General features: G+C 32.6%; 1 protein-coding gene across 1 annotated transcript; it reads left to right on the top strand.

Annotated features, from left to right (window-relative positions):
* The first annotated feature begins 930 nt into the window (after window positions 1-930).
* LOC145971395 (fatty acid synthase-like) lies at window positions 931-9,888 on the top strand. Its single transcript, XM_083099002.1, has 7 exons — window positions 931-976; window positions 1,074-1,418; window positions 3,155-6,309; window positions 6,496-6,961; window positions 7,101-7,443; window positions 7,564-9,050; window positions 9,453-9,888. The coding sequence occupies exons 1-7, from the start codon at window positions 931-933 to the stop codon at window positions 9,851-9,853; spliced, it is 6,243 nt and encodes a 2,080-aa protein (XP_082955128.1). The 3' UTR covers window positions 9,854-9,888.
* Window positions 9,889-14,661: the final 4,773 nt, after the last annotated feature.

A 14,661-nucleotide genomic window follows, 5' to 3' on the forward strand; every position in this document is an offset into this window, starting at 1 on the left:
TTTTTTATTAAAATATTAATAAAAGCAATAAATTTTTTATTCTAAATTTACAAAACCGTAAAAAATTTAAAGAGATTTTAAAGCACTTAATATGTAAATAAAACTTTACATGTAAATAAAAAAATTTTAATTTCTATTAAATTTATAAATACAGCGAAATTTACATTCTTTTTGTGCTTTCGCGCGATGTTATGTCAAACTTAAAAGCTGGCCAAACACATCCATTCCAGAAGAATGGAGTAACTGTGATTAACCAATGATATCATTAATCGCTCTCAGAGCAATAAATTTCATTCGAAATATTATCCAAATTCATTATGTATATGAATGTCGGTCGATGACTAGAGATTGAATATGACGGAAATATGATGTCATAAGTATTTTCAAAATATGTAAAGTAACGATAAAAGTAACTGTTAAATTCGTTATCGTTACTAAAAAAAATGTAACTATGTTATCATTACAGTTAGAGAAAAAAAAATGTGACGCCCTTACCAATCCGTTACCAAAAAAGAGTAACTATAACGGTAACGGCGTTACAAGTAACGCATTACTCCTCGTAAAAAATTAGTGAGTCAAAGAATTCTAAATAGAAATAGTGTAGCAACACAGTTTCCCTGCTTAAATCAATTAGTTTTGAAAAGTAAGTTCTTCTTATATTCCAAGAAAATTAGTATAAAGTTAAAAGAAAAGGTCAATTAATTTTCTTTTTTAAATATAATATAATTATTCATTGTGTATTTGTCTTTTTATATATTAAAATATTATGACAGAAACTTCAATAAAAATAAAGCTATACAATGAACGTAATTCAATTCCATTAAAACAATTATATGTGTAAGCTAAAATTAGAAGAAAGAATTTTTATTTTTACAGAGAGACAAAAAAGTTAGTTTAGTCTGAGGAAACTCGAATTATTTGAAGATCAAGATGCCTACTTATTTTGAAGATGACATTGTCATTGCGGGCATTTCAGGTAATACCGATCAGTTATATCGATCTTAAGTGGTGTTGTGGTACAACACCAATTTTATTATAAGATGGATATTTGTAATACATCGATATTTTTCCAGGCCGTTTACCTGAATCGTCAAACATTGAAGAATTTAAGGAAAATTTAATGAAAGGAACGGACATGGTCACTGAGGACGAACGACGTTGGACATCGGGCCTTTACGGTTTATCCTCTAGATTTGGCAAACTTAAAAATCTTCACAGTTTCGACGCCTCTTTCTTCAAGATATCTCCTAAACAAGCGCATATAATGGATCCGCAGCTTCGCATTATGCTGGAAGTGACATTTGAGGCACTGGTTGACGCTGGTGTCAATCCTTCTACCTTAAAAAAATCGCATACTGGTGTGTTCATTGGTGTTTATTCTTCGGATGCGAATGATTTTTGCAAAAGAAAGCCAGACGGTAGGTATATTTTAAAAATTTATCGTGAAAATCTTTGTCTGTGAAAATCACATTATAAAACAATATTCTTATGTAGTTAGATTAATTTTTGAATATTTAATCTTACAAATACATAAGAAACACGATTTTAAAAATTTATCCTGAAAATTTGCATCTATTAAAATCACATTATAAAATATTTCAAGGTCTCCTTGTACTTACAAAGTATATTAAATGTTTATATCTGTGTAATGTTGGAGTATGTATGTATGTTAGGAATTTACATCTAGTAAATAACACTATCCCCACTGTACTGATGAAAAACTGTGGCGAATGGACCTTAAACTGTCTGGGATAACCTTCCTAGTAAAGATAAAAATGTGTGTGATAAATAGTTTCGAATCTATAAGGTCTAGAGAAAAATTTGTGCAACCAAACTTGTACGATAAAAAAGGGTTTATGGACAAAATAATGGAAAGAATCAACTGGTGTATAGAAAACATATAATTATTTCTAAAAAAATGTACCTGCTCGTTGCAAATTCATATTTTTTTCTTAAAAACAATTATGTGCTTCCCTTACAATTGATTCCTTTCATTATTCTATATATAAAAATATTTTATGAGATGTTCTTTATGTAAAATTTTATCAACTAAAAGTATAAAATATCTCATAAACTCTTCAAATTTTGGCTATTTTACCTTCGTAACTTTTTACGGAATATTACGAGGAATCGATTTATAGGAAAAATTAGGATGATCCCATTTATAAAAAATGAAAATAATCTTAATATTTCCGAAGAGCCTCCATCTGGACAAAAATTATTATAGTCATGTCATAGCTCCCTTTATACCGTGCAATCTTGGTTGTACAAATTTATTGCCTCATGCTGTATAGATGTGTTGTATATGTATGTGCGTGGGGTGGTATATGGGAGTGTTAAAAATTTACATATATTATACATATATATAAACTTTACATATATTACATACATATATAAACTTTTAATATAATGAGTATAAGGAAATCTTTCCCCTATCATTAGTCGCGTACGAATGAATGTAATGTTCTAAAGTCAGCACCGAAACTGTCTATTTTCGAGAGTTCCACCCTTTGAAACTTTAGATCAAAACGTCTTAATATTAAAAAATTAACATATTAAAAATTCATCAAATCGACGGAAAGACATTTTCCATTAAATTAGTGCGGGGTCCTTCATTTATACTAACCAACGATTTACATATTTTCGACACGTTTATTTATGTTTTCTTTTTTTTCTTAATTTAACGTTCTTTTATCACCAGTGAGAAAAATCCATGCAAGATCGAAACGTTTGGTTAATTATATTGGTTAATTATATTATGTTTTTTTTAACATATGTAAATTTTATTAATTGTTACATATCATTGCAGTAAATAACGCAGTAGTCTAGACTCTCCTTTCTTCTTATGATTAGTTAATTTGATTAATTTAATTAATTTAAAGTAAACATGATGAGAGAATTCAGTTAGTTAAATTGTTATCTTTAATATTATTATGCCTTGGCAATTAAGGTATATAAGGCGTTTCTCTCTCTTGTACACTAAATATTATATAATATTATATTATAATTTTTTCATATACATATATAATACATATTACATTGTAATGCATACACATTTAGCAAAATTTCAACATTTGCTACAAGAATACTATAAACATCGGTCTAATAAAATATATATGGAATAAGCTAAAAAAAAATTATCGTCTGTTTGCAGGCCATGAATGGTTTCGAAGTAGCAAAGGAATGATAGCCAACAGAATCTCTTACACCTTCGATTTAATTGGACCCAGCTTTTCGGTGGATACACTTTGTTCTTCGTCCTTGACTGCTATGCATCAGGCAATCTTGGCGATACGCAGTGGCGAATGCGACGCAGCGATCGTTGGTGGATTGAATCTTGTGCTCGATCCGGTCAATAGTCTTCATTATCATCGTATGAATATACTGTCCACAGACGGCAAATGTAAATCATTCGACATCTCAGCTGACGGTTACGTGAGATCCGAAGCAGTGGTCGCAATATACCTGCAGAAAATGACAGACGCGCGCAGAGTATATGCCACAGTAGTGAACACTGCGATAAACACGGACGGCTACAAGCACGAAGGTATCATGTATCCGAGTGGTGACATTCAGTACTTGATGTTGCAGAAAATGTACAATGAGGTGAATATCGATCCCAAAAATGTAGTATATGTGGAGGCTCATGGTAGCGGTACCAGAGCGGGTGATCCGGGGGAACTCGGTGCCATCGATAAATTGTTTTGCAAAGACAGAAAGACACCGCTGTTAATCGGCTCGGTTAAATCAAATATGGGACATGCAGAAGCAGCTAGTGGATTGAGCGGGATCGCCAAAGTACTAATTGCGATGGAAACCGGTATGATTCCGGCAAATCTGCACTTTGCCGTTCCAAATCCAAACATTTGCGCGTTGACCGAAGGACGTATTCGCGTAATCGACAAAGCTACGCCATGGAACGGCGGTCTTATGGGTATCAGTTCATTTGGCATTGGTGGTACGAATTCGCACGTCATTCTGCGCAGCAATTCAAAAGTTAAGGTATCATTGGATACTGTCGAGCCTCGGTTGCCCAAGCTGGTCGCCGTATCGGGCCGTACAAAAGAAGCTGTACAGATATTACTGAACAAAGCAAACGAGCATCGACAAGACAATGAGTTTTTATCTCTACTGTACTCCCTGCACAGTGATAATATAACGGAACACAACGTTCGTGGCTATGAGATACTCGCTTATGATTGTACGCGCGAGATTATGGAGGCGAACTATGACGAGAAACGTCCAATTTGGTTTATATTTTCCGGTATGAATGCTCAATGGCCGGGCATGGGACGTGAATTGCTTAATATCGAAACGTGCCAGCGTAGTCTACAGCGATGCGCGGATGTATTAAAGGAACACGATGTTGATCTAATGAATATCATCATTAACGGTACCGATAAAACATATGAGAACGTAATGGTTGCTACCGTGTCAATCGTGGCCATTCAAATCGCTCTCGTCGATATGTTAATATTTATGGGTGTGCGACCAGACGGTATAATTGGACACTCCCTTGGTGAAATAAGTTGCTCTTATGCTGATGGCGCGTTTACCCTAGAACAAACGATTTTGACAGCCTATTATAGAGGCAAGTCGATCGTAGAATCCGATTTGGAACCAGGCGCTATGGCGGTGGTAAACTTGAAATGGGAGGAAGTCAAGAAGATGTGTTTGACCGATATCGCTCCAGCCTGTCATAATTCCGCCGATTTGGTTACCATTTCTGGCTCACCCGTTTCTGTGAAAAAGTTCGTAGAAGAGTTGAAGAGCAAAAATATCTTTGCCAAAATGATCAATTGCTGTGGCGTTGCTTATCACAGCAAATACATTGTTCCAGTTAAATCCAAATATCGCGCTTCTCTCGATATGATTGTGCCAAAGCCAAAGCAAAGATCTACCAGATGGATTTCTAGTTCGGTACCCGAGGCCGCATGGGATAGGCCACTCGCACAATTTTGTTCGCCGGAGTATCATGTGAACAATATGCTGTCACCTGTGCTTTTTCAGGAGGCGATCGCGCATATCCCGAAGAATGCGATAACCATCGAAATCGCGCCACATTGCTTGCTACAGACAATCCTGTGTAAATCGCTACCATCCACGGTGACTAATATCGGTCTCCAAAAGCTAAATCATTCAAATAATTTGATCTTTTTACTATCTAATGTGGGAAAGATGTACATAGGCGGCGCGCAACCCGACATCTCTAAACTGTATCCGTCAGTCAGTTTTCCCGTTAGTCGCGGAACACCGATGATCGGATCTCTGGTCAAGTGGGACCATTCTGCTACATGGCAGGTGCCAGATTTCAAGCATAAGTCGAAAGAATGGTCCGGAGAGCATGTCATAGAGGTAAATTTGTCAAGTAAAACAGACGCATATCTAACTGGACACAAAATTGATGGGCGATTTGTTTACCCAGGCGGCTGTTATATATTGATGGTTTGGCAATTATTTGCAAAGCTACACGATACCGATTTCGAGCGACTATCAGTAGTCTTTGAGAACATATGGTTTCAGCGCATTACCTTCTTACCGGAGAATAAAACAATCAAGTTTTTGATAAAACTTCTCGAGGAAACGGGAGATTTTGTGATTCTCGAAGCGAATACGATTGTAGCCAGCGGAAATATCCGCCTTGCTGAAACTATCGAGAAAAATCAGTTAAACCTACCACCGCTTCCGATGCCGCCCACCAAGCTTTTATTGAATACCGAAGACATGTATAGGGAATTGAGATTACGTGGATACGAACACAGTGGTATTTTCAAGGGATTAAAATCTTGCGACAATTCTTTCACCATTGGCGAATTATATTGGTTTAACGAATGGATTGCGTATATGGATAGTATGTTTCAATTTAAATTATTGTCCAACAATCGGAGATTAGTTTATGGCTCGAAGGTTCCTTATGTTCTGATCGATCCTGTTCTTCATAAACGAATGGTTAATGGGATACTGAACAACGGCGGATTGCCAATATATTACTATAAAAATGTCAATATCATCAAATCGGGCGGTATCAAAATAAGAGGTACGAAATCTACCACATTTCAGCGACAGCAGAAGACAGCTAAACCCAAATACGAACGTTACGTTTTCGTGCCATATGAAAACTCGAGCAGCTTGGTCTTGAAAGATCCAAAGACAGAAAAGATTCACATACTTACTGTACTGTTACAAACTGTATGTGAAAACATAACGACATCGAGAATCAAGGCCGTGGAAGTTGCGGATAATCGAGCCGCAGAAAGACTTTTAGCGCCCCTTGTACACGATATTCTTTCTTGCGAACCCTTAGTCACCGTAAGTACTCGCTACATAATTTTAATGACTATCGTCGACTTAAAGAAGTGAAATCTTACATAAATAGTTTCGAGCAATTTATAGTATAAGATACACATTTTTTGAATACATACATATGAAATTTTCATAAATGCGCAAATTTTGTTATATAAGAAACCCTTGAACCAATCACTTCTATCGTTTTAGGTTGATTTACAAGTAGCCGTCAGTTCCGCGTCCGATTATACGACAAGTTTCAATCAAACGGACAAAAATATTAATGTAATTAAATTGGATGTGAACGATACATTCCCAGCTCAGAATATGCACCTCATCATAGCAGCGGAAGTTCTCTCTGGCCGATCTCGCATCCTTATCAAAAATCTTGCGGCTACCTTAAGTTCTAATTGTTTTATTCTTCTAGAGGAAACTGGTATATTCGACTTAAACATTGCATTAAAGGAGGCGAATCTGATGTTAATTGGTAAACAAATCGACTCCTCGGGTAAGAGTTACTTCTTATTGAGAAAGCGAAAAGTAAGGAAAGAACCGATCTTAATAGAGATTACAGGAAATGATTTCTCATGGTTAGCAAATGCGAAAGCGGCATTGAGAAAATTTGACAGTGAAAATCAAGATGTACTTTTTGTATCTCAAAGCGAAGAATTACTTGGTACTTATACATGTTTATATATAATTTTTGAAATAAAAAAATTCGTGTTTAAAAGTATTTATTTAAAAATTTTTTTTTCGAGCTTTATCCGAGAGTTGATCAACGAATCATTAGAGATCTTGTTCTTTTTTATTTTCAGGTCTAACCGGATTCGTACATTGCATCCGGCGGGAGGTCGCAAACGTGCGTTACATTTACATCGAGGACAGTAATGCTCCCAAATTTGATTTATTCTCGCAATTCTACGCGGAGCAATTAGAAAAAGAATTAATGGCTAACGTCTTGAAAGGAGGTCAATGGGGTAGTTATCGGCACTTGCAATTAAATCAACATATCTATGTGGAACTAGAGCACGCCTATGTGGATACATTGACGACCGGAAATTTAAGTAGTTTGGAATGGATTCAAAGTCCGTTAACGTATTGTCAGACCAAATATCCAAATACACTCTGTAGTGTGTACTATTCATCATTAAATTTCAGGCAAGTTTCAAGCATCATTTCTTGCTCTCTCCAAAATTCGCTCCGAAATTATAATAATAATATGTTACCACATTAATAATCCCACATTGATACACTTGCTGATAAATTTTATATTAACAGGGATATTTTGTTGGCGACTGGTAAATTATCAATAGACGCTCTTTCATCGTTAGGGCTTGCTACAGAAGACTATGTGTTAGGATTAGAGTTCTCCGGGAGAGACGCAAACGGCTGTAGAGTAATGGGTTTAACCAAATCTAGAGGTTTGGCGACCACCGTGTTGCCGGATTCCGATTTTTTTTGGATAGTACCTGAGGAATGGACATTGGAGCAGGCTGCGACAATACCGTTCGCTTATGTCATCAGTTATTATGCTTTGTTTGTACGAGGTCGATTGAAAGCGGGCAAAAGTGTACTGATTCACTCTGGAGCAAGTGCCGTTGGCCTAGCGGCAATCAACATTGCCCTGCACGGCGGCTGCACCGTCTTCGCCACTGTCGGCACAGAGGATAAACGATTCTACCTCAAGAAGACTTTTTCGCAATTGACTGACAAGCACATTGGCAATTCCCAAGATACGAGTTTTGAACAGCTGATATTAGACGAAACCCAAGGACGTGGGGTCGATATGGTATTGAACTCGCTGTCAAAAGAGAAACTGTATGCCAGCGTACGGTGCCTCGCGAAGAACGGTCGCTTCCTCGATATTGGGAAGTACGACATGTTGAATGGCAATCGCATAGATATGTCGATATTTTTAAAGAACATCTCCTACCATGGTATACTTTTAGAGATGCTGTTCGAGGATAGCGAAGACAAACGAGAAACAATTGGGCTAATTTTGGAGGGAATCGAGAATGGTGTAGTGCGTCCATTACCGACGACCGTATTTTCGAAGCAAAGCCTCGAGGAAGGATTTAGATTTATGACGGCAGACAATCATATCGGCAAGGTATTGCTAAAGATTCGAGACGAAGAGCCACAGAAACATATGCTGCCGATGCAAAAAACGTTAGCGGCCATACCACGTACTTATATGTATCCAGACAAGTCGTATGTGTTGATCGGTGGTCTTGGTGGATTTGGTTTGGAATTGGCCAATTGGATAATCACCCGCGGCGCTAGATTCATCGTTCTCGTGTCACGTACTGGAATACGCACTGGTTATCAGATGTCACGCGTGCAACATTGGCGCAATAATGGCATCAAAGTTATCATCTCTACGGCAGACATTACAACATTTTCGGGCGCCGAATGTTTGATCGACGAGAGTAATCGGTTGGCTCCTGTGGGCGGTATATTTAACCTGGCCGTCGTTCTACGTGACGCTTTGTTTGAGAACCTGCAAGTGGTCGACTTCGAGACTGTAATCTTGCCAAAGATCAACGGTACGAAGAATCTGGACGTGGTATCGAGAAAGTCTTGTCCATCATTGGATCTTTTCGTTGTGTTTTCATCTATAGCGTCTGGCCGAGGCAATGCGAGTCAATCCAATTATGGTCTCGCAAATTCAGCTATAGAGAAAATCATAGAACAGAGACATACTGCTGGTTTGCCCGGTCTCGCTATTCAATGGGGTGTTATAGGAGATGTCGGTTTATATATTGGTGAGACATTTCTCTATTTCTTTCTTTGAGATTCAATGATCTTCGATCTTTTTCGGATTTCATTGCCCTTTTTGTTTTATGAAATTCTGCCTAGAAAACTGCTTTCATTTTACTGTAAAAAAATATTCACGTAGTGAACATAATGATTTGTACGACTCTTTGAGAAGATTTATTATGTTATTTATTTTTATTATTAGAAACATTAACAACTTTTATTGCAAGAAATATATACAGTAAAATTATAGAGGAACTGTTAGTAGATGATTATTGCAGACTTATAACGTTATTAAAATTGCAGATTTATAATATTATTACAATAAAAGCATAAATTAAATATTTAAAGCGAATAATAATCATTTTTTTTATATTTAATATTATTATATGATACTCTGATTTTTACAGATTCGATGAAGAATAAGAACATCGGTATAACGCGTATTGGTGTTTTACCGCAGCGTGTGTCCAGCTGTCTTGAGACCATAGACGTTTTTCTTCAACAACCGTACCCAATGGTATCATCTACAGTGGTAGCCGAGAAACACAAATCTGTAAATAACGACAGAGTTGATCATGTCGTCCATGTCATTGCCAATATCCTTGGTATTGAAAATATCTCGGTAAATATCAATGACAGCTTCGATAAATTTGGCATCGATTCGCTAAGCTATATGGAAATAAGACAGATTCTTGAAAGAGAATATGGTATCTTATTATCGCTCCGAGAGATGTATGTCTTAACGTTAAGTAAATTATTAGATTTATTAGCGAAAAACGATGTGTCTCACGATCCTTCAACTAGTTAAAGAAGTACAAAGATGATCGCAAATCTACAGATAGAGAGAGATATATCCTAATTTTTTAAATGTTTTTTGTTTAACACTTTTCTTTCTAATATTTGAATTATAATAATGGTTATATTTTAGTGTAACTTATGATGAATTGTAAAATACTTCTAAATTAATTATATGATTTTGTTAAAAAAAATTATTTTTTGCCTTTATACATGTGTTTAATATGCATTATGAATATTTAAGTAAGTCATAAATAACGAATTTGTAATATTCAAAACAAGAGATGTCATACAGAAAAGTAAATAATGTTACATAAATATTATATATTAATGCAAATATGTATGCATAAGAATATGCATAATGACAAAATAAGTTGAAAAAGAATATTAGAGTTTACCAGTATATATATATATATATATATATATATATATATATATATATATATATATATATATATATATTACAAATCTTTTGTGAAAACGGCATGCAGAACTTATATGTCTAGAAATACCCTTCGTATACTTTTTTATTGCAAAGTAATATCCCTTTGCCATGTTATACTCATATGGATCGATATCTAGGATAATCATCAACAATTAACCAATCAAAGAGTCCTATTTTGATTTAACTAATTAGACAGTCAATCATTACAATGTTGATAGATAAAGAGAAATGTATTTTATCTAGAGTTGCAATGAATATTCGGCTAACTATTCGGTATTCTGTCTATTCGGTAATAATTTTTTATTCGGTATTCGACCGAATATCAATCCACTATTCGTTTGATATCGAATATTTTTAAATGTCCAAACTGAGGGAAATACTAACATAGACTGTTAATTTAGTCGCGGATGCAAAGTTTTTACACATGCCCGAGTATCTACTTTATTTATGTGTAATAATAATATAAAATTAAATAATACATTTATGTTGTATATATGTATTTATTGGTACATATTAGCACATAGTGGTTTTAAACAAAAGAAAATAAATTTTGTGATTACACCTACGAAATTTTAGGATTGGTTAGTTACAAAAAGCAAAGTAGGTGAATCTGATAGATGTTTGATGTCTGATAGATGATCTGCTTTTTGCAACTGACCCTGTGTTATCAATGTAAAAATAATAATATTATATAAAAATCATAAATTTATATCAATTTAAAAATCAATATATTGATAAAATTTTTAACATTTAAATAAAATTTTGTTTGATAATTAATTCTAATCTTTTGAAAATAATAAAATAATTTTTTAAATTATAGAAACAAAAAAATATAAAAAATCAAGCTTTACAAAGGTTCATGCAATAAAAATCAAAAAATGCAATACAAAAAGGCTGAGAACCAAACGGGGATGGTATTCGCAAAAATTACATTATATATATTATAAAAATTACTAATTAAAATACAATATTACAAACTTGATGAAAAACGTAATATTAAACGTATAATAATAAATTAAATTTCGTCGACAAATATTTCAATCCTCTCCGGACACTTTTTAATATCGTATAAAAATTTGAATAGAAAAAACGAGTCGAAATACATAGTAAATATAAATTCAGAAGCAAAGGTGACCAGATCTGATACGGACGTCAAAACAAAACAGATGAAAAAACAGTCGCAATATTTTAAACGCAATTAACGGAAATATGTTTGTCAATGTGTAGTCGCATATATAAAAAATTAATGCATGAATAAATTAAATATATACATTCGAAGTAATTCGTAGAGAAAGCGCCGCCGATAAGCATCCAGATAAGCTTTATTAAAGATGTAATAATATAAGCTAAGAAATGTGTTCGTCGTTATCCAATATAGTAATTATTACGCTTTTGCCATCACATCTGATTTAATTAATACTAATTATTTTTTGGAGCCAATCTATAACTAAAGAAAACTTGAAATGAGATTATATTGCGTTAACTGAAGAAAATTTGCTTGAGTGAACCATTTTATATAATTTAATGAAGAAAAATATATTCTCCTATATACGCAAGAATATATATATACAGGGTGAGTTTTAATGGTTGTGTCAATCTTTTTATCATGCGGGAGATTACCGATCGCAATTTTAATAAATTGATCGATACATAGATGTCAGTTAATTGGATCGACCGTATCAAAGGCCGAAATATAATGTGTACAATTAAAGCAAGTTAAAAACTGAAATTATGTAGTATGGATTTATTATTATTGTTAAAGCTACGCACTTATTATTATTATTATTATTATTATTATTATTATTATTATTATTATTATTATTAAATATATATATTATTATATATTTATTATTATTATTATATTATTATATTATTATTATTATTATTATTATTATTATTATTATTATTATTATTATTATTATTATTATTATTAAAGCTACGTATATATATTTAATATATTAAAGCAGTAAGAATACATATTTAAAAATTCAGTTCAAATTTAACACTTTAACATTTTATGTAAAACTTTATCTCAAATTTATGTAAAACTTTATCTCAAATTTATTTTTATGATTAAAGTTTTTATTATTGTTATACGCTAAAGGTATGTAGTATTTCTGTCTTCTTGAAATGAAATCACGCAATTGTTCCACAAGAAATACATTCTTATGAAATAATTGCGTAATTTATTTTAAGAAGGAAGAAAATTTTTTGTTGCATATTTTTAGCATATAAAACAATAAAAATTTATCATAAAAATAAATGCGGAATTTGAAATAAAGTTTTACATAAAACGTTAAAGTGTTAAATTTGAATTGAATTTTTAAATATGTATTTCTTCCGCTTTAATATATCGAATATGTATAATAATAAATTCCTAATTTGATCACAGTAAAATAATAATAATAATAATAAATATAATAACATATATATTTAATAATAATAATAATAATAATAATAATAATAATAATAATAAATGCGTAGCTTTAAACTCACCCTGTATATATATATATATATATATATATATATATGTGTGTGTGTGTGTGTGTGTGTGTGTGTGTGTGTGTGTGTGTGTGTGTGTGTGTGTGTGTGTGTGTGTGTGTGTGTGTGTGTGTGTGTGTGTGTGTGTGTGTGTGTGTGTGTGTGTATATATATATATATATATATATATATATTTATGAGAACTTATAATCGCTTGCAAAGATAATTTTTGAAAGATAATTGAATAGATAATTTTTAAGAACTGTTCCATTTAGCACGTTCAATATGATAATTGATAGAATTAAATAAATTCTTTTGACTATCGAATGGACTTGAAATATCTGAAATACGCTGAGATGTATTTTAAATTGTAAAATTAATCAACTAAGTGTTATATAAATTGCAATAAGAATGAAATATTTCAATATTTATAATAAATGATATATAAATGCCAGCTTTTTTCAATTATTCCTAAGAGAATACAATAATAACACAGGTCTGCGAGGATCAATTACCAAAAGCAGATCAGGTGAGTCTGATAGATTTTTTTGACTCTGAAAACGAATCTGCAGCAGAATTTCCTTAGCACGTCAGGTTCTCTATTAATTTGTAGTTAAATAGCCCAAAAATGGCAATTTCGGCAAATTTCATGAATATATTACGAAAGAACCTAATTTTTTTAAATATTTTTGCCAATGGCATTGTGTAGTATTAGTCTTCACCTTTCAAATCCATTTTCGATTGCTGCCGTACGATTCTTTTTCGCTGAGATATACAAGTATAAATTTATTTTTTGATTCTTTTTACTTAGTGGAATTGCACTTCTATGAATTGCACTTTTCGTTTTTCGGGTCGCTGATTACAAACCTGAAGACAAATTTCAAAAATTCAAAATGACGGATCCAATATGGCAGTCAGAATTAAAACCATCAAAATATGCATAAATACGAAAAGAAACATATTTTTCATAAGTTATTAGAAATCTAGAGCCAATTCGAAAAATTTCAGAGCTAATACAATACAGACCTCATAAAAAAGGAAATTTATGGAAGTCTCCAGATATGAAAAATACGAAATTATAAAATTAAATATTAATAAGGCGATAATTTGCAATGAACAAAAATAGATGCGCTTATGCAGCAAAGGCATGATATTAATATAAGATAATTTTACAAATGCGTCCAACGGAACACGTGCGTATTATTATAAAAGCATTTATCGTTCTGGATCTAGCAGTTTAGTACAATATAGTACATCAGCGGTTTTGTTCTACTACGACTGAATAAAAATAAGTATGCATATATATATTACGTATTACTTTTAAAATTTTTATTATGAATTCATGCTTTTATATACTTATGCTTTTTTTTAAATTTAAGTGTCTCTTTCTAAAAATATGATATTATCGAAAAATATGATTATAAAGTACATTCAAAACCATAAAACTTTTATTCGAAATTTTTTTGTACCTTTTATCGTTTCGATGGTAATCGTTCAGAAATATAAAAAGCGATTTTTTCAAGAGGGTGTTTCACCTCTTTAATGGCTATATGGGTATTTATAAAAAAATACGTGTCTCTTATATTAATCTAGACAATATATCCATGGCTCATCAAAATCGGAGGGGGACTATTTCGATTCTTTGTTTGTCAGTAATATTTATAATGTGCATGATATTAATCCCAGCAAACACCAAGTAACAATTATATAATTATTAGTTATTTTCCATTGAACAATATAACTGTTACATGTTATATAACTTTTATGAGTTATATAACAGTAATTGTTGAGTGGGAAATTATGTAACTAACATTTACATAATCATCACTTGGTGTTTGCTGGATACAATATAAAAACTGTTGTTTTTTAATATTTTTCTTATTTTACTTGAATAT

Source organism: Camponotus vicinus, unplaced genomic scaffold (assembly GCF_025532165.1).
Source record: "Camponotus vicinus isolate PSW18456_S1 unplaced genomic scaffold, iyCamVici1.0 SCAF_5, whole genome shotgun sequence".
In the NCBI taxonomy this organism is placed as follows: Eukaryota; Metazoa; Arthropoda; class Insecta; order Hymenoptera; family Formicidae; genus Camponotus; species Camponotus vicinus.